The sequence below is a fragment of the Chlorocebus sabaeus genome, chromosome 20 (genome assembly GCF_047675955.1).
Source record: "Chlorocebus sabaeus isolate Y175 chromosome 20, mChlSab1.0.hap1, whole genome shotgun sequence".
Lineage (NCBI taxonomy): Eukaryota > Metazoa > Chordata > Mammalia > Primates > Cercopithecidae > Chlorocebus > Chlorocebus sabaeus.
This window is the reverse complement of record NC_132923.1, coordinates 124484292-124509578: the sequence shown is the minus strand read 5'-3', so window position 1 is coordinate 124509578 and position 25287 is coordinate 124484292. Positions and strand designations below refer to the sequence as shown.

Here is a 25287-nt window from a genome sequence, read left to right as displayed (position 1 = left end):
GTTAAATTAGCAAGATACAGTGTAATTAAAGCGATTTTTAGATAGTCTGTTAAGACTTTTTTCTTATAGGTGAAAATAGTTGCCACCAGCTAGTGATAGCATAAGTAGAAAGAGTCTTGCATCCTTGCAAGCCACTACCCAGACACTGTCCTTGCAAGCCACTACCCAGACACTGTCCTTGCAAGCCACTACCCAGACACTGTCCTTGCAAGCCACTACCCAGACACTGTCCTTACAAGCCACTAATTCTAAAAAGTATAAAAGAACACATTAAAAAATATTAGCGTAAATTAGGCAACAACAGAAATGCTATAGCACAGTGTTTAAAAGACATGAACCAGCTGGTTATGGGTGTTCTTCTCTCCACTATAAGAATTAGTCATTCCAAATGAGAGCATTATTTTGGAGGCTTTTCTGGTTTTATGTATTTTTTTTTTCCCCCTTGAGACAGGGTCTCTCACTGTTTCCCAGGCTAGAGTGCAGTATTGTAATCATGGCTCACTGCAGCACTGACCTCCTAAGCTCAAGCGATCCTCCCACCTCAGCCTCCTGAGTAGCTGGGACTACAGGCATGCGTCATCACACCCAGCTAATTTTGTGTGTGTGTGTGTGTGTTTTTTTTTTTTTTTGTAGAGATGGGGTTTCACCATGTTGCCCAGGCTGGGACTTAAACTCCCGAGCTCAAGTGATCCTCCTGCCTTAGCCTCCCAAAGTGCTGGGGTTACAGGCATGAGCCCCCATGCCCGGCCTCTTTTCTGTTATTAAATGTGTTCTGGATGAATGATGTGCCTGATAAGTGGGAGCTGCTCTTAGCTGCTAGAGAGGGAGGCAGAATATGATGAGCCGCAAAGATCAGTCCAGTGTGATGGGACTTTGCAAGATGCAGGACACTAGTTGAGAGAGGCTGCTGAGTGTCTTGTTACATAGATTCGAGGAATTGTTAGCTCTCTCTGGTACCTTATAGTCCTATAGGTGACAGGAAAGTGGTTTTAATTATGTTGATCATTCAACAAAATAATTTTCATCACCATAGTAGTAGTTGTGAAACACTATGTGCCAAACATTGTGGTGCATTATTTACATTAATTATTTTGTTCACATTACACTCCTGTAGGGTTTTTTTTTTTTTTTTTTTTTTTGAGATGGAATCTCGCTTTGTCGCCCAGACTGGAGTGCAGTGGTGCCATCTCGGCTCACTGCAAGCTCCACCCCCTGGGTTCACGCCAGTCTCCTGCCTCAGCCTCCCGAGTAACTGGGACTACAGGCGCCTGCCACCACGCCTGGCTAATTTTTTTGTGTTTTTTAGTGGAGATGGGGTTTCACCTTGTTAGCCGGGATGGTCTCGATCTCCTGACCTCGTGATCCACCCCCATTTCACAGATGAAGAGGCAAAGGCTTGCAGAGATTGGGTAATCTGACTTGCCCAAGGTTATGTAGATAGTATTGGAAGAGTTGGACTATGAATTTTGGCAGTCTGACTCCAGAACCGAATTGTAACTGAACATGATACTGCTTGCCAGTCTGTCTGCATGCACTTTTAGAGCACAGAAAGGGCTGCACCTGAGGGCCACTCAGCACATGCTGCCTACCGTCACTGATGTTATGACGTCCATGATGACTAGGAACAAGGCCAGTCTTACATATGTATCAGTGGATGCCTTTAACAAGTGATTTGGGGCCGGGCGCGGTGGCTCAAGCCTGTAATCCCAGCACTTTGGGAGGCCGAGGTGGGCGGATCACGAGGTCAGGAGATCGAGACCATCCTGGCTAACCTGGTGAAACCCCATCTCTACTAAAAAATGCAAAAAAAAAAACTAGCCGGGCGAGGTGGCGGACGCCTGTAGTCCCAGCTGCTTGGGAGGCTGAGGCAGGAGAATGGCGTGAATCCGGGAGGCGGAGCTTGCAGTGAGCTGAGATCCGGCCACTGCACTCCAGCCTGGGCGACAGAGTGAGACTCCGTCTCAAAAAAAAAAAAAAAAGAAAAATTAAGAAGTGATTTGGGATGTTTTATAGAAAGAAGGTCTCTTTTTTAACAGTATTTCTCCTACTAATTTGCTATTTATTTATGAAATTTCACTATTAATGATATATTGTCTTGGATTAAGACAGTGGTTTTCACACTGTTTCCGTATAATCCTAGGATTCCATAGCAGTACCCTAGAGCAGCAGTCCCCAACCTTTTTGGCACCAGGGACCGGTTATCATGGAGGGCAGTTTTTCCGCGGACAGGATTGGGGATGGTTTCAGGATGAAACTGTTCCACCTCAGATCATCAGGCATTAGATTCTCATAAAGAGCACATAATCTAGATCCCTCACTTAAAATCTAATCCCACCACTGATCTGACAGGGGGCAGAGCTCAGGTGGTAATGCTCGTTCACCTCCGTCTCACCTCCTGCTGTGAGTACCCGTCCGTGGCCTGGGGATTTGGGACCCCTGTCCTAGAGAATCTCCAAAGCCTGCTTCATTCCCTTTCCTTACCCCCTTCTACCAGAGCAACTCTACGTTTATCTATTTCATGTATTTATCAATGTAATTAACTAATACAAAACTCATTTTTTCAGTGCCCACTTAATGCCAGCTGTTATAATATTTTATTCCCTAGTATATTAACATGCTGTTAGACGTGGCTTCTCCTACAGTGCTACTTACAGACTAATGAAAAAGACACCGAGCATTTAAATATTGATAGATTATAATAAATGTTATCATGGGAAAGACAGAAGAAGAGAGAAGACTGAATTTAGATGAGATGGGAGGGCTGTGCCACCTGTAAGGCTGTTGAGGCAGCAAAGAGCTTGGCATGTTGGAGGAAACGAAGGACAGTAAGCCTGAGGCTTAGTGAGCAGGAGAGAGAATGGCTTGAAATGAGCTTGGGAAAGAAGGCAGTGGGCTTATGCAGGGCCTCGTAGGGATTTGGGGGAGTTTTACAGAAAAATTTTTTTTTCTTTTTTCTTTTTTTTCTTTTTTTTTTTTTCTTGAGACGGAGTCTTGTTCTGCCCAGGCTGGAATGCAGTGGCGTGATCTTGGCTCACTGCAACCTCTGCCTCCCGAGTTCAAGCCATTCTCCTGCCTCGGCCTCCTGAATAGCTGGGATTCGGGCGCCCAACACCACTCCTGGCTAATTTTTATATTTTTAGTAGAGACTAGTTTCACCATGTTGGCCAGGCTGGTCTTGAACTCCTGACCTCAGGTGATCCGCCTGCCTCAGCCTCCCAAAGTGCTGGGATTATAGGTGTGAGCCACCGCACCCGCCTTACAGAAAGAATTTTGGATTAACCATAGCCAGTAAGTGTATAAAAGAAGTGAATGTTATGGACTGTTTATTTTTTTAAGGATCACTCAGGTATTTTTTGGGAAGAATGGTTTTGTGAGGGCTAGACTGGAATTTTGTAGGTCTAATGGAGGAGAGTTCTTTTTGGTCTAGGCAAGAATGAAGGTGGTTTGGATCTGGTTGGTGGAAATGGAAGTGGTTACATGTGGCAATATTTGTTTGAAAAAAGAATTTTAGTGCTGGGAAAAGTTTGTAAACCTTTTGGTAGCATTGTGTGTAGGGAGGGATTGCATAAGGAGTTAGATTTAGTCATCAACCTCCCCCTGCTAGCCTCAGTTGTCACAGCGTGGGCATGAGACACTGAAGAACTGTGATGTGGTCTGTGCTTGGAGTGGAGGCAGGTGGGCAGGGTGTGTTGAGCACATGGAGCTTTGCATCAGGAGGTCTGGCTGCCATAGTGGAGACTCCTGGACAGCCAGTTTTCTGAGTAGTGGACAGCGGGGGGAAGCAGGTAGCTGTAAACATTTTCAAAGACAGAATGAGCTTTGCATTTTTTATTTGTTTAGGGCAACCCCTTTTCGGGTCCCGTTTTCTTCATTACTTCTCTTTCCTTGGGTCCTTGTAGAAGACCATGTCTGCCTGCTGGATTGCATTGTCGTGGATCTCCAGGACATGGACATCTTTGCTGCAGAGAGACATCCAAGAGAATACTCCAAGGCACCAGAGGACAGTAGTGGAGATCTGATCTTCCCTTCCTATTCTGTGCGACAGACAGGAGGAAGCCTCTTAACCGAGCCTTGTAGGCTGAAATTGCAGGTGGAAAGGAATTTGGACAAGTGAGTGGTTTTTTTTTTTTTTGAGATGGAGTCTCGCTCTGTCCCTCAGGCAGGCTGGAGTGCAATGGCACAATCTCGGCTCACTGGAACCACCACCTCCCAGGTTCAAATGATTCTCCTCAGCCTCGGCCTCCCCAGTAGCTGGGATTACAGGCACACGCCACCATGTCTGGCTAATTTTTGTATTTTTAGTAGAGATGGGGTTTCACCATATTGTGGTCTCAAACTCCTGACCTCAGGTGTTCTATCTGCCTCAGCCTCCCAAAGTGCTGGATTATAGGCATGAGCCACCATACCCAGCCAATGTTTTGTATCTGAATAACTGTCTATGATAAGTAGAATCTTAATGTGGAAATCAGTGCTATTAAGTTTGGAAGAACTAGTTATTCACTTATTTCTTCATCTATTTAACAAATGTTTTTTGAGTCCCTACTATGTGCTGAACATGAGGGCTACTATGATGAAAGAGAAAACTAATTCCTTTGAAGTCACTTATGTTTTGTTGAGGGATACAGGAAGTTAAGTAGATGTTTCTAATTTAGTGTTTGATTTGATCTTTATTTTTTTTTTTTGAGATGGAGTCTTGCTCTGTCACCAGGGTGGAGTGTAGTGGCGAGATCTGGGCTCACTGCAACCTCTGCCTCCTGGGTTCAAGCGATTGTCCTTCCTCAGCTTCTCAAGTATCTGGGACTACAGGCACACTCCCCCACGCCCAGTTAATTTTTGTATTTTTAGTAGACGTGGGGTTTCGCCATGTTGGCCAGGATGGTCTTGATCTCTTGACCTTGTGATCCACCTGCCTTGTCATACCCACCTTGGCGTATGTACATGGTGGCTTATGCCTGTAATCCCAGCACTTTGGGAGGTTGAGGCAAATTCAAGAGTTCGAGACCAGCCTGGCCAACGTGGTGAAATCCTGTCTCTACTAAAAATACAAAAATACAAAAATTAGCCAGGCATGGTGGCGTGCACCTATAATCCCAGCTACTTGGGAGGCGGATGCAGGAGAATTGTTTGAACCAGTGGGGCGGAGGGTGCAGTGAGCTGAGATTGAGCCACTGTACTCCAACCTGGGCGACAGAGCAAGACTCAGTCTCAAAAAAAAAAAGAAGAAAAACAGCTTTATTATTTGTATAGGACATGATTTTGAATCTTTTTGGGCACTCCCTTCACAGTTCTTGGTTTGGGCAAGTCATTTAATGTCACTTTTTTAGTTTCTCTCTGGATTAATGATACAACTTAGCTGTTCTCACTGGGATGTTTGTGTTTCAGTCTTACGTGTTATTCAAGTGCTCCCTGGCTGGTGTTCAGTTATGGTTGGCATGGGCTATATTTGGTTTTACTGGCTAAGCAGTCTTAAGAGGAGCTTCATTATTTAGAAATTGAACACTTTGTTTTCTTTTCAAGCAATGCTTTCCCCCCCGCAAAAAAAAAAGCTTTCCTACTCAGCTTATCTAAACTTTCCCCACTCCCATCAGTGTTTCTGTGCAGATAATTGTACTCTGTTAGGCCTGATAGAAGGTGATGCTGGATGCAGGGTGTCCTGTCAGTCTCACACCGCACACACAGCAGACCGAGATGGCACTTGTCAGCCGTCTCCGGTTTTCTTTGTTATTGCATCATTGTCTTTTAAAACTCTGTTGTATGTCAGCTTTTCTCTGCAGACAGAGTCATTTTTTACATACCTCTGCCATTTCAAACGCTATCCTTCTCTGTACGTACAGCATAGTGTCTGTAGGATTCACGATGCCCAGTTCACCCATGGGAGGTTAGAGAAAGCTTTTTAGTATTGAGATGAGGTATAGATGTGTGCCCCTCCCCCTCTTCAACTTTACTTCTGTCCATCCCAACTGAGATGATGAACCTATTCAGAGTTTATCCTAATGACCCATCTGGGCTCAGTATGAAACACTGGTGTCTGCCTTTAGTTACCACTAAATCCAAAGAGTTAAATAAAGATCTTGGCATCTTTTCTTTATTGCTTTCCCAACTGTAATATTTAAGCTCTTTCTGAGTCTCTTGAGGTTTTCCTTATTAATAGATTAGTTAGTTAGCTCATATTAGGTTTAAGGATTTCCTTTCCTTTCCTTACCTCCCTCCCTCCCTCCCTCCCTCCGTCTCTCCGTCCCTCCCTCCTTTCCTCCTTCCTTCCCTCCCTCCCTCCCTCCCTTCCACAGGGTCTCACTCTGTCACACAGGCTGGAATACAGTGGCACGATCACAGCTTACTGCACCCTTGACTTCCTGGGCTCAAGTGAACCCCCTACCTCAGCCTCCTGAGTAGCTGGGACCACAGGTGCACACCACCACGCCCAGCTGATTTTTGCATTTTTTTGTAGAGATGGGGTTTCACTATGTTGTCCAGACTGGTCTCGAACTCCTGGGCTCAAGTGATCCTCCTACCTCAGCCTCCCAAAGTGCTGAGATTATAGGTGTGAGCCACCACACCTGGCCTGGTTTGAGGATTTTCTAAATGTAAAATTTTGGGAGAAAAGGGGCTTTTTATAGTTGAAGCATGACAGTAGTATCAACTTGTTTCATTTGGAGCTACATGAAATTTTTGTCATTGGAAGTAGGAATTACTTACTTGATAATGTAGGTGAGTACACTTTAGCCCCATTGTTTGGGTGTGAGCTATGTCAATGTTAAGTTAGTGACTTGTTTGTGTAAGTGATCTTTTTTCTTTTTCATAGAGAAATAAGTCATACTGTGCCAGACGTATCTATCCATGGCAATCTCTCCTCAGTCCACTGCTCTCTGGATCTGTATAAATACAAGCTGATCCGCGGCTTATTAGAGAACAACCTGGGAGAACCCATAGAGGAATTTATGCGGCCTTATGATTTACAAGATCCGAGAATTCATGTGAGTGAGATCTTATGTTCTTCTGTAACTCTCATAGTCTCAGCTGATGGTCACCTTGTGTATCTGTTCCTCAAACTCACCCGGAGAAAGAAGGTGGAGCAACAAGCAAATTAGATTTCTTGGCATATTAACCTGTTTTTAGGTTGGCATCATCAGCTATGGATTGACGGGCATTTTCCTTTTGTAGACTGTTCTGAGTGGAGAAGTGTACACTTGCATGTGCTTCCTCATTGATATGGTGAATGTAAGTCTGGAGCTTAAAGATCCAAAAAGAAAAGAAGGTGCTGGGTCCCTAGCCAGGTATGCCTTTAATTATATTATTATACTGTTAGTAACAGTATCCAAATAATACACATGTTTTGCGTTGACACAGAGCAGAGGTTGCAGAGTGGTGGCCCGCAGGTGGAATGTTGTCTGCATGGAAAAGTTTAGATGCATTGCTCTATCAGTCAACGTCGGTTGGGTTATGGGTAACAGACAACCCCAAATTATCAGTGGCTTAAAACAGTGAAGATCTTTTTCTCCCTCATACTGTGTGACCATTGTGGGTCTCAGGCTGCTCTGCTTGTTATAGTCGCTTAGGGTGACAGAGCAGCTAGTGTTTTGATGTGCCAGGAGAAAAATGAACTCTGGAATTGTCTTGAATGGCAATTAAATGCTTTGGCAGACTTCGTGGAGCTAAAATGTGGTCCTACGCAGGGTGATGGAGTCAGGAAGTCCTGTCTTGCTGTGTGTCTGAGTAGTTACGGGGTGGGAGATGCAGAACCACTTGATGTGCGGCACTGATGCCTCGCTGGCCAACATTTTCAAAGTTAGAGTCTGGGCGCAGTGGCTCAGGCCTGGAATCCCAGCATTTATGGGAAGCCAAGGCAGGAGGATTGCTTGAGGCCAGGAATTCCAGACTGGCCTGGCAACATAGTGAGAGACCCTGTCTCTACAAAAAATTAAAAAACTATCTGCACGTGGTGGTGCATGCCTGTAGTCCCAGCTACTGAAGAGGCTAAGGTGAGGGGATCACTTGAACCAGGAGGTTGAGGCTGCAGTGAGCCATGATCACACCACTGCACTCCAGCCTAGGCGACAGAGCTGAAACCTGTTCCCCCCCATCGGCCCCCAAAAAAAGTTGCAGGATTTTATATAAAAGGTTTGTATTTAGCTTCTTTTGAAAAACTGGAAGCTTTGGCAATACTAGCTCCATGTTCTCACTTGGAAACATCTGGAAGCACAGTAGCAATTGCTCCCTTGAAATGGGACATATGCTTACCTAGTACTTCACTTATTTCTGTCACTTCCTTGGTCAATATAGATGTATGATTTCATGATTACTGGTGTTGAACTTTAAAGAGTGCGTTTCATACTTAATAACCTTTTCATTTTGATCTCTTATCAGCCCTGTAAGCTGGGCATACATCACTCCTCTTTTCCAGATAGAGTTTTTCTGGCTAGCTTAAGGTCGTATGGCTGGGAAAGTGGTTTGGCATTTGAAAACAGCACTTCAAGGCCAGTAATTCCCTGCTGAAGCACTCTGTCTTCTAGTTTGTCTTTCTGTTGAAAGTCCGCCATGGTCTATACCTAACTCAGCTGATGAGAGCATTGGTTACTGAAAGTGTGGTCCCAGATTGGTGGTCTTGTGAGCCAGCAATTTTATTCTTTCCTTTTCTTTTCTTTTTCTTTTTTCTTTTTTTCTTTTTATTTTTGAGATAGAACCTCTCCCTGTTGCCCAGGCTGGACTGCAGTGGTGCCATCTCGGCTCACTGCAACCTCCATATCCCTGGCTCCAGTGATCCTCCCACCTCAGCCCCCACAAGAAGGTGGGACTACAGGCATGAACCACCTCACCCAGCAATTTTTTGTGATGATTGGCTATGCCCTTAGTTTTTCTCAATATAGAATAATTCTGCATGTATTGTCATAATAGTACTGAGTAATTACGAATTCCTCATTGCAGCTTTCTCTGTTATAAAAAAACGATGGTTCCAAATGTATTTCATTAGTTGAATTATTCTCCATGTAAAGAGCATTATTTGTTCCCAGTACACTATAACAGTTTTACATAAACAGTTGGACAGACACTGGAGAGTGAAACATGCAGGCAAGCTAGAAGCTGACAGATGAAGGCCCGAGGGACCCTTGACATTCTTTGGGAATATACAAACTTCTTAGACTTCTGGTGGGTCGTGGGAATGATAACGAATCAAGAATATGTTAAACATGTGGTATTGTTACTTCTCATGCATTTCCTATGAGCAAGATCATCTTTTTGGAACTGGAAAAGTAAGATCCAAGGCACAGTGACACTAACTCCATTTTGAGGAGTCTATTAACAAAATAAACAAAAAACACCTCAGAATGAAGGTTATTCTCCTTATGGGACTTAGATATATTTTTGATTTTGCTTTTGTTATCTCGAACTTACATACTTTTGTAAAATGGAAGAGTTGTGTTTCACATTTTGCCTGCTTTCTTTTCTCTCTTTTAGATTTGACTTCAAGAAATGTAAACTGCTCTATGAAAGTTTCTCCAACCAAACCAAGTCCATTAACTTGGTTTCCCATTCCATGATGGCTTTTGACACCCGTTATGCTGGGCAGAAGACGAGCCCTGGCATGACAAACGTGTTCAGCTGTATCTTTCAGCCTGCTAAGAACAGCAGCACCACCCAAGGATCCATTCAGATTGAACTACATTTCAGGTAGCAGGTCCAGACCCTTCTCTGCCTTTCTTTATGGAGACATTCTCTTTTGGGTCAAGTCTTTTTTGGCTTTAGAACATCAAAAAACCAAGGAATCGCTAGAAAGATAAACTGATAATGGCTTAATCAGTGCAGTGTACTGTATAGTAACATATTATTCCTAGAATCTTGCAGTTTCATTTATTGGCCAAAAGATGTCTCTGTTACCTTTAAAAATAAAGTAGTTCAGAATTGAGCCTTAAAATCAATCTCCTTGTAAACTATAGACTATTTTAATTTGTAAAATGGCTTGGAGAAGGAAGAAATTATGCTGGTTTAAGGAAAAAAGTAAAAAGACTTTTGGTCTTTACAAATAATGGAAGGGAAGGTGGGCTTGACTTGAATTACCCGTTTATTCAAGTCTTACTGACTCATTATCCATGTATACATAGTTTTTACTGTTTTGAATTAGGTTATATTTTTTCTTTCTGGTATTATGGGAGGCAGCGTTGTATATGGAAAGAACATATATTTTGGAATCAGATCTGGGCTGAAAACCTTGCTCTCTCACTATCTAGCTATGTGTCTTCAGACAAGTTACTTAGCCCCTTTGAGCCTCAACTTCCTCTTACATAAAATAGAAAATTACCTATACCCACCACATGGGGTAGAGGTAGTAATTAAAGTAATTCTGGCATATTGCTTGGCACAGTTGGCAGCTGTCATTGTTATTGCTGATATTACGTGTTATTTTATGATATACCATTTGGTGATGTTATGGCTGAACATAGACCTTAAAACTGAAAAATTAGGCCTGATCTAAAGAAGTCTTTCAATGAAAACCCAAAAAGGAGACTTTCCCTTCTGTTAGTGCTTCATGTCATCAGACATGTTGTTAAGTATAAACCACTAAGTAAAAAGATTGTGAAAAACTTTGTGGTTAAGCAAAAAACAGAACAAAAAGTCATCAGGATTATTCTTACATGTTTCTGTATGCCTGACATTTCAGTGTGCTGTTCAGAATTCCCCAGGGTTTAGGTTGTGTTTTGTTTTTCGAGAGAGGTCATGATTTCTTCATATGCCTTCAGGAAGTCTAGCAGAGTAGACATTTATACTTTTGTATGAACTTTAAAAAATTCGGGAGTAGGAATCCTAATTGCCTCTTATTGGGCCTTGCTATGAGTCAGGCGCTTTAGCTACCCTTAGTGAAATCCTGACAAGTCTGCAAAGGGGGTGACTTCTTCATTTTGCAGTTTCCAAGTTAGAAACTTGGAGAAGGGTTAGTTCACTCTTCTAAGGTCACACAGCTAATAGGTCATGAAATCAAAGGTCAAACCTGGGTCTGTGACGTTAAAGCCAACAGATTTCTCGTCATTGGGCTGATTGCAGTCATGTCATAAGATGGTTGCATTTTGCAGTTCATTTGGTTGAACTTTGAACAAGAGGCTGGCATCTATTTGGTCCATCTGGAGAAACATTTCTTTTTTTTTTGTTTTTTTTTGAGATGTAGTCTTACTCTGTTGCCCAGGCTGGAGTGCAGTGGCACGATCTCCGCTCACTGCAACCTCTGCCTCCCAGGTTCAAGCAATTCTCCTAGCTCAGCCTCCTAAGTAGCTGGGACCACAGGCGCCTGCCACCATGCCTGGCTAGTTTTTGGATTTTTAGTAGAAACAGGATTTCACCATATTGGCCAGGCGGCTGTCAAACTCCTGACCTTGCCTGCCTCGGCCTCCCAAAGTGCTGGGATTACAAGTGTGAGCCACCACACCCAGCCGGGAAACATTTGTTTTTGAGTTTACTTTATTATTATTAATCTGGCTTCCTAGACTGTCAGGTAGTTGTCTCCTTCTTACCATATTTTTAATATACAGGGGGCCTGGAAATATTTATGTATTATAGGTGTATAATTTATTGGAGTCAAATAATAAAGCCTTACCTTGGCTCTTACTAACAGAAATACTATTGTTAGCGAGAGGAGTGAAATGTTCTTTTGATGGGAATTTTTGAACGCCTTTCGTGTCTGAAGAAGAATTACTCTTCTGTTGGGATCTTGTGTGTCAAATATAAATCACTTCACAGTGTTTAAAGGCTTGAAATATTTTCCAGAAAAGGGATCCAACACACTGTGACTTTCCAGTTAAATACAGAACTCTGACAATCTATGTTCAAAATGGGGTGGAAACATTTTACTGAGGGCAACATTTTTTCTCCGTTACAAAAGAGTAGAGTGTTTCTGTGAAAAATGCTGTGTCTGTAAGAAGGAGCCATGCATCATGATGCCCTTTTACTGGAGGCAGTGAGCCAGGTTTAGGAGAAATGGGAGAGCAGAGAAACCAGCCTTAGAAATATTTCCAAGTTAGGTTTTCCCAAATAGGAGTACCTTTTAGGGCAGGGAACCAGGTACATGTAGTAGCTAGAACCCTAGGGTCTCTTTTGGGCTTATGGAACCAAGTTCAACCCAGAAAACCCCATTGAAGTGCTCCAGCCCCTGTTTCTCTTGTCCTGCTCATCTGAGGCCTATCCATTAGTAGACCGGGCCTGCTGATGTGGTAATAGGGTCTGGCCGAAGCCCTTGCCTGCATCATGTTTTGAGGTCAGGCCTGAGAGTCCCCCTTGGGTTTTCACTTCAAATATAGACTTTGGAGTAATGGCAACTTGTCCCCCGGCCCCCACCCCAACTCTACCTCTAGGTTGCTTAGGGGACATTTATCCCTGGTAAATGTCATCTTACTTGTTCTCCTCTGGCCAAAAGATCTGGGCTGTCAGGTCAGTTTCAGCTAGAGAAACAATCTAGTACTAGTGTATATAAACTTGGTATTATTTATAAAGAAGTGATCCTAGATGTTGAAGAAGGAGTGCCTCATTGATTTTCTTGAAATAGCCTATAGGGAAAGAAAGTGACGTTTATCAATTATCTGCTGTGTGCTTGGTGCTTTATTTCTTATCGTATTAATATTCTTCATTTTATAAGTGGGGAGATGGGCTGAGCGAAGGTAGGTGGTGACTTTCTTAAGATAACACAGCTTGTAAATGGCAGTATTTAAGTCTGCGTCTCTGACTTCAAAGCCTGTGCTCTTTACCATGCCAGAGTTTCTTGAACTTAGCACTATTGACGTTTTAGGTCAGATAATTCCTTATTATGGGACTGTCCTGTACATTGTGGGATAGTTAACAGCATCCCTGGCCTCTACCTATACTACATACTAATAACAACCCCCTCTAGTTGCAATTGCAATTAAAATGTGAATAAAAAATGTCTCCAAGGGCCAGGTGCAGTGGCCCACACCTGTAATCCTAGCACTTTGGGAGGCTGAGGCGGGAGGATCACTTGATCCCAGGAGTTTCAAGTTACAGTGAGCTATGATTGTACCACTGAATTCCAGTCTGGACAACAGAGTGTGACCCTGTCTCTGGAAAAAAAAAAAGAAAAGAAGAAATAATGTGTTCAGGGGAGCAAAACCATCTGATTGAGAACCTCTGAGCTATGCTATCTATGCTGCTTTCTTATAAAATGTTCCTTGTTTAAAAATATGATTAACTTATTACACTGAATGTGTTATTAAACCAGTAATACACTGAATGTGTTATTCAACCGTTGTTCAAAGTTTACTGATACTCTAAGCAGACAGTTTAGAAAATACTGGAATACCACCTGCCAAAACCGAGCAGTACCTTTGCAGTTTATTGAAATACCATGTTTCTTTTTTCCTATTTAGTTTCTCCTGTCTTCTTTTTATAGATCTACCAAGGATTCCTCCTGCTTTACAGTAGTTCTCAACAATCTCCGTGTGTTTCTCATATTTGACTGGCTACTGTTAGTCCATGATTTTCTCCACACTCCCAGTGATATTAAGAAACAAAATCATGTTACTCCTTCTCGCCACCGTAACTCTAGCAGTGAATCTGCTATAGTTCCCAAAACTGTGAAGAGTGGAGTAGTTACCAAGCGGTCTTCCCTTCCTGTGTCCAATGAAAGGCACCTGGAGGTCAAGGTCAATGTAACAGGTGATTATATGTCGGTGTGATTCGTTGGTGCTTAGTTTGGATGTTAGACTCAGTATCTGTGTTACAGGATGATTACAGAAAATTTGCCTCCCATTTGTCACATGAGCACTTACACATTTGCCTCTTTTACAGACCTGAAAGCATCAGAGGTCTTGCCCTCTATTTTCAGGTGGGAGCTGCCTGGCCCACTGAAGGCTGTGGGGTTGCTTGTCCCTGCCCCCTGCCTGCCTAGTGCTTATGCCTGGCCTGAGCACTCGCCTGGCAGCGGTCTTTTTTTTCCAGTGTACGGTCTGTCTTCAATTTGCTCTTTGATCTTTAGGGCCCTAGCAGGTGCGGTTTATGGAGTTTAGGCAAGTTTAGTGTGTGAAAACCTCAGTTTTGAAGGTAAGTAAGTGGGGGGATTTTTATTTTCATTACAAAAAGAATATTTTTCTTTGTATAGATGGATTTACTATGGCTTTTGTTGACTAGCGAACTCATCTAGTGTATCTGTATGTATTTGTGTATTTATTGTTACGTTTCTGATACCTGTACCTGCTTCTCAATGATTCTGATGAAGCTGGCTAGCACAATGCGTTTTACATGAGTTCGGTTACAAAAGCTTCATCTATATATGGTTTTTGATAAAAATACAGTGTAAAGCAGAGTATTAAATATATACAAATAACTTGAAAACTTACCGATTTCAAAAATCTCCACATTAAATTGGTCTATGTTGTTTGTAAACAACTTTGTAAATAGCTACTTAGATGCATAGTGCCTGGCCAACATTAGTACCTGAGTCTTCTTCCTGGAATTTTCAATCAGGTCATCACTTAGAGAAAGGATGATTTTGTGAACTGCTGAATATCTCCTAGGCCTCCCAGGAGGACTGGGGTGCAGTTTCTCTATCTAGTTTAGAAATATTCTGAAGAGAGAAATCACATCCCAGTCTTTTCCTGCTGCTGCAGGGCTCTGTTGGCTTAGCTGCACATGGCCAGATGCAGAGTATTGGTTCAGGATGACGGTGTTAGTAAATGTCAGCAGACATTTTGCAGAACAAATCTTACTGGTTCATGTTGTGGCCTGGTGGAAATGGGCTGCCTCGTTTGCAACAGCCTCTGGTGTTTTCCAGCTTCCCAGCTCTGGCTTGATTGACAATGTTGTCCTTTCCAGGCACGGAGTTTGTGGTCGTTGAAGATGTGTCCTGCTTTGACACCAATGCCATTATTCTGAAAGGCACCACAGTGCTCACCTATAAGCCCCGGTTTGTTGATCGCCCCTTTTCAGGAAGTTTGTTTGGCATCGAGGTAAGAAGTCTATGTGTCGATCACAGCACTGCATGTTGGCTCATGAGAAAAGCATCTGGAAGATAATTTTACCTCTTAAACTTTCATTAGGGGAAGTAATTCATGGAATTGGAAGACCCTTGCCCTCTTCTCCTGTTTGTTTTCTCCTCAAATTTCCCTGGCTATTCTAATGCATGAGTTCAATCTCCCTGTATTAGGCTATAAATATGCAGAGGGCATTTGCCTCTTTCTCTTACACCCTTTCTTCCTCAAGAAGTTCAAGGAGACTTCTTCAGTCCCCACTGCCCTGTGAGGCCCCTTGTTGTGCCCTCTCGTTCTGCAGACCTCATGCATGAAGGTGAGGCCGCGGGTCTCTTTTCCCCTGCATCCCCCTCCTCACCTGGAGTGCAGCCCTGTGAAAAGCTAGGGCTTTGGGAAGGGAAACCTATTTATACAAAGCGCTAAGGATCTTATATGTTATCCTTTCAGGAATACCTGATCTATAAAAGGGCAGCTCTGCAGAGTCCTGCCTGGTTGAAAGGAGCGCGTGGATAATAGTGGTGCTTTAGGCTCTCATGTCATCTCATGAAGAAGATAATTTGGGCTGGAGTGGCCTTTGTAGCTCGAAAATGCCATTATGCAATATTAGGCCAAAAGTGCTTTGTCTCTTGTTAAGCCATGTGGTGTGGAGACAGAAGGGGAACTGTGGCAAGTTCTTGTTTCTATCAGATGTTTGTACTTGACTCATGTCAGCTCACTTTCCCCATGCCATACTGTTAGCATACTTGGTCAGGGTTCCTTTTGCTTTATGATTAAACTTTTCATGCCCTTTTCTTTCCAGTGATATTGCTCAAAGTTTGAACAAATAAAACTTATTTTCACTGTTAGGAGTATGTGGTTTATGGTTTTGAGACAAACATAGTGGAATAAGGCCTGTAGGGACTCTACTTCTTGACCGCTTGTTTCTGTCTTGTAAAGAAACCTCCATTTGAGAGGAAGGATTTGCATGCTGGTGTGATGTGAGTTGATCATGAAATTGCAATTCATCTGCCTTCCAAGCCACCACAATACTAGCTTTGAATGGAGAATCTTGGTGATTGATTAATGAACTGTCAGGTACAATTGGGTTTTGTGTAGCAGAAACCCCTGAAGGAAAAAGGAAAATGAAACTTTTCTGCTCTAAAGTCTTAGGAAAACTACATGGCAAAATATTTGAGATCACTGGAAACTCCTTTCAGTCCTGCCTTTCAGATAGCACAATTGGGTCTGAATTTTAAGACCAACTTGATAAATCATTGTGGGAGAATTTATAGCTTATGAATTTTGAATTTTGAATATGGCAAAGGACCTTGGTGTCACATGTTTTTCAACAGCACTAGGGTGTGCCCCAGAAAGGTGGTGGAGGGGGTGAAGGGGTAAGAAGGACCCAAGTGATGGCTGTTTTCTTTCCTCTGCGCTCTTACTGAGCATGCAAAATAATTTGGTCCTAGAATTAGAGTCCTTTCTCCCTCTCCCTTCTTTCTCTCTCCCAATGAATGTATTTATTTTTTAACCTTTTATTATAGAACATTTCAAACATATACAAAGTAAACAGAATAATATCATGAACTCCATATGTACCTATCACCCAGCTTTAATAATGTATTTATTTTTAATTATGAAAATACGGGGAGGGAAAATAACCTATCAGAAATCGTATATGATTTCTGTGGACATTTTGGTGTGTTTCTTTCCTTCAAGTCGGGGAGTAACATTATTTTGGGTTGTATTTTCACGTAGTCTGTGTTGTAACTGTCTTCTTACAATCCGTGTGGCCTTTTTTGTCATTTTTTAAATGGCTGCAAATACTCCATTGAGTAGATACGATATAACCTTGGCTGCTCTTAATTTTTTTTAACTATTAAATAATGGTTTAGTGAATCTTTTTTTTTTTTTTTTTTTTTCTAGTTCCTAGAGAGAAGTAGGATTATTGAATCAAAGGGTGTGAGATTCGTAAGGCTTTTGGGATGTATTGCTAAACTGCCTTTTCCTCTGGGTGAACCACTGCTTGTGCTCTCGGCAGCGGTGGGGGGCCTCACTCTTCACAGTATTTATTTCAGTAGTTGTTACAGGTCTTGGGATAACACATGGCCGACGGCTTCTGAGTTAGCCTCTTTGTGCTGATAGTTGGACCCTTCCTCAATCAGACATTAATTCTCGCCATATTGCATTTCATTCTCTAGGTGTTTTCATGCCGACTGGGGAATGAGCAAGATACAGCTCTTTCAATTGTGGATCCTGTACAAATTCAAGTGGAGTTGGTGGGGAATTCTTCTTATCAAAATAGTTCAGGATTGATGGATGCATTCAATAGTGAAGATTTCCCACCTGTCCTGGAGGTAATGATGCAAAATCTGTGTAATATGTTGATACGCTCTCAAACACTTTCCTATGCAGGCGCATTTACTTACTCTGAGCCCAACAACCTCTTTTTTTTTTTTTTTTGAGATGGAGTGTCGCTCTGTCGCCCAGGCTGGAGTGCAGTGGCGCAATCTCGGCTCACTGCAGGTTCACGCCATTCTCCTGCCTCAGCCTCCCGAGTAACTGGGACTACAGGCACCCGCCACCACGCCTGGCTAATTTTTTGTATTTTTAGTAGGGACGGGGTTTCACCGTGTTAGCCAGGATGGTCTCGATCTCCTGTCCTCGTGATCTGCCCGCGTCGGCCTCCCAAAGTGCTGGGATTACAGGTGTGAGCCACCGCACCTGGCCCCAACAACCTCTTAGTTATTTTAGCACATACAAAATAAATATGACATTGTTTCTGTCCTAGAAGATCCTACAGTCTTGGGGAGGATAAAAGTCCTGAGTTGTCTTGTAGAATATAGAAGCTTATAGAAAGCAGAACTCAGCATAGGTAGGAATCTTGAGTGAGACTCCACGTAAGGTGGATTTGGGAGGAATGGTAGGATGTAAATAATCAGAGAGGAGGAGGGAGAGCATTCCAAATGAATAACCTAAATTGAGTGGAAGCAGGACGGTCTAACTAGAGCAAAGAACTATGTAGGGAAGTAAGGAGGATTCAAGGTGAAGCAAGGGAAGGCAGGCTTGAGAATTGGGCATTTGATTTCCTTGGTTGAATGGAGATAATTAATCAATCCATTTGAACCATAGGAGGTTAAAAAAGAAAAGCCATTCTGATATTTATGTATTTATTTATTTAGTTTTTTGAGATGGAGCCTCGCTGTGTCGCCCAGGCTATAGTGCAGTGGTGCGATCTCGGCTCACTGCAAGCTCCACCTCCTGGGTTCACGCCATTCTCCTGCCTCAGCCTCCCAAGTAGCTGGGAGTACAGGTGCCTGCCACCATGCCTGACTAATTTTTTGTATTTTTAGTAGAGACGGAGTTTCACCTTGTCAGCCAGGATGGTCTCGATCTCCTGACCTCAGAATCTGCCCACCTTGGCCTCCCAAAGTGCTGGGATTACAGGCGTGAGCCACCATGCCCGGCTGGTCTTTTTTTTTCCTCCTGGAAAAAAAAAAAAAAATTAGTTAATAAAACACCATTTTCAGACATTGAGATAGCCATCCAGAGTGCTCATTTGTGCACTAGTCTGGGTTTGGTGTCTGCACTGCCTGTACCAGAGGTAGCTGTACTGTTCATTTCTCAGTAAGACTGGATTTCAGGAAATAGTGGCAAACTTGACTCATTTAAGCTATGTTTGAGTAAAGAAGAGATAAATTTTGTTGGTTGGTCATTTTGTTTGAGAGATTTAAAAAATTAAATAGATCCATGCAAAAGGGATTAAGAAATGTTGCTGATAGGTGCTCCTTTCTCCCCCAGAGCCCTCTTTGGTCCTCTGCTTTAATGATTAATATACTTGTATGAAAATCATCCTGCTGAAATACTAATTGCTCTAGTAATTATCCTAGCTTAGTATTTTTTACGTGGTGCAGTTTTGTGACCATTTGACCTCATAGTTGAGACATATTACCTTATGGTTATTAGTGCCTTAATTTCAAGATCTTTGCAATCTTTTAAATGAGAAATTTGGTGCAGTATCTGTTGGACTTTTAGAACTTGAAATAGGAATTACATCTGTAAGTGATATGGATGCAAAACCACTGCAGCTTTAAAAAATTGCTACCTTTTTTACATTTTGTTAGATTCAGTTACAAGCCCTGGATATCAGACTCTCCTATAATGATGTTCAGCTGTTTCTTGCCATTGCAAAATCCATCCCAGAGCAAGCTAATGCTGCAGTGCCAGACTCAGTGGCCCTGGCGTCAGACTCTGTTGGAAGTTACCTTCCAGGTGCATCTCGCGTTGGAGAGGAAATCAGAGAAGGGACAAGACACACGTTAGATCCTGTCTTGGGTAGGTGTTTAACTATAAAGCCCACTCAGTCTTGCTAATTACGCTTCTTCTTTTTGACTCTTAAAATTTTCTTTTGCACAATTAAATTGTTCATAGTTTAATTGTATGTCATTAAGTATAATTGTAAGTCCTAAGTATGACTCTCTCATTTTTTAAAATTTAAAAACCAACAAAACATCCCTAACCAACGACTCCACTATTTTTCCTCTTTCAGTTTTTTCCAGTTACCTGGATAATGCCAAAGTTGAGTTTTAAGCTTTGAGAGTTCTCCTCTGAAGTTATATGAGTAACACTAAGTTTTATTTTTAAACTGTTATTATTAATTTATTGGTTTATTTTGAGACAGGGTCTTGCTCTGTCACCCAGGTTGGAGAGCAGTGGTGTGATCATAGCTCATTGCAGCCTCAAACTCCTGGGCCCAAGCTATCTTCCCTCCTCAGCCTCCTGAGTAGCTGGGAGGGACTACAGGTGTGTGCCACCATGCCTCACTAATTTTTAATATTTTTTTGTAGAGACGGGGTCTGGCTATTTTTCCCAGGCTGGTCTTGAGTTCCTGATCTCAAGTAGTCCCCCTACCTTAGCCTCCCAAAGTGTTGGGATTACAGGTGTGAGCCACTGTGCCCACCCCTAATTTTAAGCTGTTTAAAACACAGGGGAAAATGTAGGGGCCAGATGGCAGAATGAAGGGGCCAGATGGGAAATAGACCTTTCCCCCCAATTCCTGGCAAGGACATCACTTTAAAAACACAGTCAATATGAGGAAAAGACTCAAAGATTTCCAGGTACACTTGATTGAACTCTCCAATTAGGAGTCCAGTTTTGCTTAGCGAAATGAAATGTTTTAGTCACAGGTTTTTGAATTTCTTTTCTTTTTTTCTATAATTAGTTTGTAGATTAATTTACATAAAATTATTTATGAAAATTATATGCTATTTGTTTCCTAGAGTTACAGCTGGCTAGGCTGCAGGAGCTGGGATTCAGCATGGATGATTGTCGCAAAGCTCTTTTGGTGTGTCAAGGTAATTTGAACAGGATTCTGTTACCCATTGTTTATCTTGATGATATGCTTCCTTCCCATTTCCTCTCTTGCTGCCACAAGGCGACTTAGGAGGACCCTTTATGTGTTTTCTCTGGACTGCATATCATCTTAGGTCAGTAATAATCACGTCGCCCAGGCTGGAGTGCAGTGGCGCCATCTCAGCTCACTACAGCCCCTGCCTACCCAGTTCAAGCCATTCTCCTGCCTCAGCCTCCTGAGGACCTGGGGTTATAGGCATGCACCACCACACCTAGGTTATTTTTGTATTTTTAGTAGAGATGGGGTTTCACCATGTTAGCCAGACTGGTCTCAAACTTCTGACCTCAAGTGATCCGCCCACCTTGGCCTGCCAAAGTGCTGGGATGACAGGCAGCAGTCTTTTACAGTGGATAAGAATTTGGGCTCTGAGGCCGGATGCAATGGCTCATGCCTATAATCCCAACACTCTGGGAGGCAGAGGCAGACGGATCGCCTGAGGTCAGGAGTTTGAAACCAGTCTGGCCAATATGGTGAAACCCCGTCTCTACCAAAAGTACAAAAAAGAAAGAAATTAGCTGCGCATGGTGGTGCACACCTGTAGTCCCAGCTACTCAGGAGGCTGAGGCAGGAGAATCGCTTGAACCGGGGAGGCGAAGGTTACAGTGAGCCAAGATCATGCCCCTGCACTACAGCCTAGTCAACAGAGTGAGACTGTCTCAAAAAAAAAAGGGCTCTGGAGCTGACTGACTGGGTTCAGATCCTTACTCTCTGCCACTACTTACTTATTAATGACTTTGGGAAGTGGCTTTGACCTCTGTGAACCAGTGCTTCCTTATCTGTGGAAAGAAGATAAGAGGCTGCCTCCCTCAGAGATTTGATATAAGTAAATTACTATATGCAAAGCGCTAAGAAAGTGCTAGCACATAGTAAGTGCTCTATAAATGTTAGCCACTGTTACTAGTGGTCATACTAATGGTGGTGATACTGATAATTATGACCATTTATTGAGGTCCTGTATGCCTATCTTTGTGTTGTCTTGTTGCATCCTCTTCATAGCCCTTGGAGGCAGACATTATTATTCCCACTTGAGATGAGGAAACCAGCTCAGACTGGAACTGCTTAAGTAAACTTGTTTGAGGTCACATTTTAGTCCCTTACGATGGGCTTAAAGCCAGGTCTACCTGCCTCCTAAATCTGTGTTTTTTCTACTCCATCTCACTTGCTTTCTATCTCTATGTTTCCCTTTCTCTTCAAAAAGAGAAATACAGCAGAGGCTGCATTTCCTTCCATCTTTTTTCTCCCTTTTTTTAAGAGACAGGGTCTCACTGTGTTGCCCAGGCTGGAATGCAATCATAGCTATGCTGTAATCATAGCTCACTGCAGCCTCCAGCTCCTGGGCTCAAGCAGTCTTCCTGCCTCAGCCTCCTTTCCAGTCTTTACACTTGTGTGTACTTTCTCTCTTTCTACTTCTCTCTTTTTTTTTTTTTGAGACAGAGTCTCGCTCTGTTGCCCAGGCTGGAGTATGGTGGCGCCATCTCGGCTCACTGCAACCTCTGCCTCCCAGGTTCAAGTGATACTCCTACCTCTGTCTTCCAAGTAACTGGGATTACAGGCGCCCGCCATCACGCCCAGCTAATTTTTGTATTTTCAGTAGAGACGGGGTTTCACTTTTTTGAACAGGCTGGTCTCAAACTCCTGACCTTGTGATCCGCCCGCCTTGGCCTCCCAAAGTGTTGGGATTACAGGCGTGAGCCACTGCACCCGGCCTCTTTCTACTTCTCTACCTACTGTGGACAGTATATCCAACACACACACATGCAAACATTAAATTTTTAATGTACTGATAGATTCTGTTGCTAATACAATTTTATAGTCTTTTAAAAATATTTTATTGAATTATGATTGTAATTTTGTTATGATATACTTAATATATCAACAGCTATCTTCCCATGTCATTGAAATTATTTATCAACAGTGATCTTTTTACATTGACTCTAAGGATGTAGTATAATTTACTTAATCGTTCTTCACTTGTTATTCATTCAATATTATACACACTTATATATAGTAAACGTTTTTTGGTGTGAACTTTTGTCTATGCCTTTTAATGTATCCTTGGTAGAGAGATCTATATTTTAAATACCGGACCAAAAGGTATAGATATATTTTTTCAGGCTCTTTACTTGACTTCTTTCTTTTTTATTTTTCAATTTTAATTTTTTAAAATTTTCTTGGGGCTCTTGAATTGACAAATCTTTTTCTAAAAATATTGTATCTGGGTTAAATTCCAGCCAATCTATTTGTGAAAAGGCTTGTTTCATGACATACTGTTTTACATTAGCTTACCTTTTGGATTCTGAAAAAAATGAAGGTAGACCTAGTTCTCATGTGTTCCATGGTTTTGTTTTACCCAGTCATCATTAGTTTTTGGTTTAATTAATTTTATACCCCTTAATGTTTACTTTTCCTGTGCTTTTTACTCTTTCTTTAACAATTGGAGCACCTCTTTTTTTTTTTTTTTTTTGATTTTTTTATTAAAGTTCTGAGAACCTTTTGGAATTTTTTTTTTAATTTTAATTTTAGATACAGGGTTTTGCTCTGTTGCCCAGGCTGGAGTGTAGTGGTGGCGCGATGATCATGGCTCACTCTAGCTTCAAACTCCTAGGCTCAAATGTTCCTTCCACCTAAGTCTCCTGAGTAGCTGGGACTACAGGATGTGCCACCATAACTAGCTAAGTTTTAGATTTTTTTGTAGAGATGGGATCTTGCTATGTTGCCCAGGCTGGTCTCAAATTTCTGACCTAAAGTTATCTTCTCACCTAAACCTCCCAAAGCATTGGGATTATAGACATTAGCCACTGTGCTCAGCCTCTTTTTGGTTATTATTATTATTTTTTTTGAGGCAGAGTTTCGCTCTTGTTGCCCAAGCTGGAGTGCAATGGTGCGATCTTGGTTCCCTGTAGCCTCCACCTCCTGGGTGTGAGTGATTCTCCTGTCTCAGCCTCCTGAGTATCTGAGATTACGGGCACATGCCACCACGCCCGGCTAGTTTTTTGTATTTTTATTAGAAACGGGGTTTCACCATGTTAGCCAGGCTGGTCTCGAACTCCTGACCTCAGGTGATCTGCCCACCTTGGCCTCCCAAAGTGCTGGGATTACAGGCGTGAGCCACCATGCCCAGCCTCTCTTTGGTAATTTTTATTTCTTTTTTTTTTTTTTTTTTTTTGAGATGGAGTCTCGCTCTGTTGCCAGCCTGGGGTACAGTGGCACAATCTCGGCTCACTGCAACCTCTGCCTCCCGGGTTCAAGCGATTCGCCTGCCTCAGCTACTCTCCTGAGTAGCTGGCATTACAGGCACGTGCGACCATGCCCAGATAATTTTTGTTATTTTTAGTAGAGACAGGATTTCACCACGTTGGCCAGGATGGTCTCGATCTCCTGACCTCATGATCCGTCCACCTCGGCCTCCCAAAGTGCTGGGATTACAGTCATGAGCCACTGCACCCGACCGGTAATTTTTATTTCTTTAGTAGATAAAACTTAATTCCATCAGTAATGAATATGATAATAGCAACTAATGTTTATCTGTAATGTAGATAATAGCAGATAATGTTTATTACATGCCAGGCTTCACTCTGAGAACTTTCCATGTACTCGTTCTTCCCTCTTCCTGTCAGTCCTTTTAAGCGGGTGTTGTAGGGCACAAAGAGATCAAATAACTTGCCCAAGAGCCAGCAGCTGGTAAGGGCGGAACAGGACCTGAAGCCGGGCCATCTTGCTCTGGAGCCCATGCCCTCAACTACTTACACTGTCCCTGGTACTGGCCTCTGGTGACTTACAAGTATGGGGTGGCATTGCTTCTCTTTTCTTTTTTGGAAGGAGGGAGACTTCAGCAACCTGGTTGTATTCAAGAGGTGATTAGTAATGGTTATATATTACACACATGCAGTTCTCGCATTGCTCTGTGTTCTCAAGGCATTTGCGTTTGGTTGAGAAGGCACAGTATACACAAAGTAAGATATTTGAGAACAATTAGAAAGCAGCACATCAATATATTTGCAAAACTACATAGTGAAGATTAAGTACTTAGGTACCAAGTGGCACCGTGTCTGGATCCTCTCCTGTCCTCTTCTCTCCTCTCCTTCAACAGATGGCATGGTAGAGAGGGATGGCTTCCTGGAGGCATTTTGGGCCAGATCATGAAAGGTGTGGTAAATTTGAGTGGAAGGTGTGCAACAAAATGTTTGCTTAAAAGCAGGATTACTATTATGCTGGGATTCCTTCCCACCCCCCACCCCTACCCCCCCACCCTCCTTTTTTATTAAGTCCAAGAATACTTCTGGGATGAAGGCTCTCCTGGCTTCCCAGTAGGTCTCTAGAGAATTTTATTTCTCTGTTTCCTCTGTGAGTGGCCAGGGTAGCTGTGGAGGCTGGTAGAACTGATCACTTCTTAATTTTTTTGAAGGCCAATTGAAAAAGGCAGCAAGTTGGTTGTTTAAGAATGCGGAACCTCTGAAGTCTCTCTCCTTGGCCTCCACCAGCCGAGATGGCCCAGGGGCTGTGGCAGCGCCATTGATCTCTGGCGTGGAGATCAAAGCAGAGAGTGTGTGCATCTGTTTCATCGATGACTGCATGGATTGTGATGTTCCTCTCGCTGAACTCACCTTTTCCCGTGAGTGTCGTCCTGTTTTTCAGATTCATCTTGAATATTTTCAGTCATTGCTGAAATATTTGGGGCCTTTTTTTTTTTAATGTTATTCATACTCTACTTAGTCATTTGGGTGAAATTTAGATAATAGTTTTACATATGTTTTTCATTATGTATATTTTAAAGCAACTTTTATTTGCCATATGTGACCTTCAGCCTATAGCTTGGGAATAGGAATGGTCTTTGATAAAATTTCCATTGTATTAACATCTCCAGCTAAATAATTCCTGATCTCTTCATTTTTCTTATCTTTTTATGTATCTGAAGTTAGTGAATACTGCTAGGCA

At 42.5% G+C, this 25287-nt stretch overlaps 1 protein-coding gene across 5 annotated transcripts in view; it reads left to right on the top strand.

Annotated features, from left to right (window-relative positions):
* Positions 1–25287, top strand: part of VPS13D (vacuolar protein sorting 13 homolog D) — a 289932-nt gene that overhangs the window by 79314 nt on the left and 185331 nt on the right. For all 5 annotated transcript variants that reach the window (XM_007980502.3, XM_007980501.3, XM_007980500.3 and 2 more), the window contains 10 exons: positions 3900–4110; positions 6803–6974; positions 7162–7274; positions 9454–9666; positions 13385–13650; positions 14806–14939; positions 17141–17296; positions 19064–19274; positions 20219–20293; positions 24758–24964. In XM_007980502.3, coding sequence (XP_007978693.3) covers positions 3900–4110; positions 6803–6974; positions 7162–7274; positions 9454–9666; positions 13385–13650; positions 14806–14939; positions 17141–17296; positions 19064–19274; positions 20219–20293; positions 24758–24964 — 1758 coding nt within the window. The remainder of the gene's footprint in view (positions 1–3899; positions 4111–6802; positions 6975–7161; positions 7275–9453; positions 9667–13384; positions 13651–14805; positions 14940–17140; positions 17297–19063; positions 19275–20218; positions 20294–24757; positions 24965–25287) is intronic.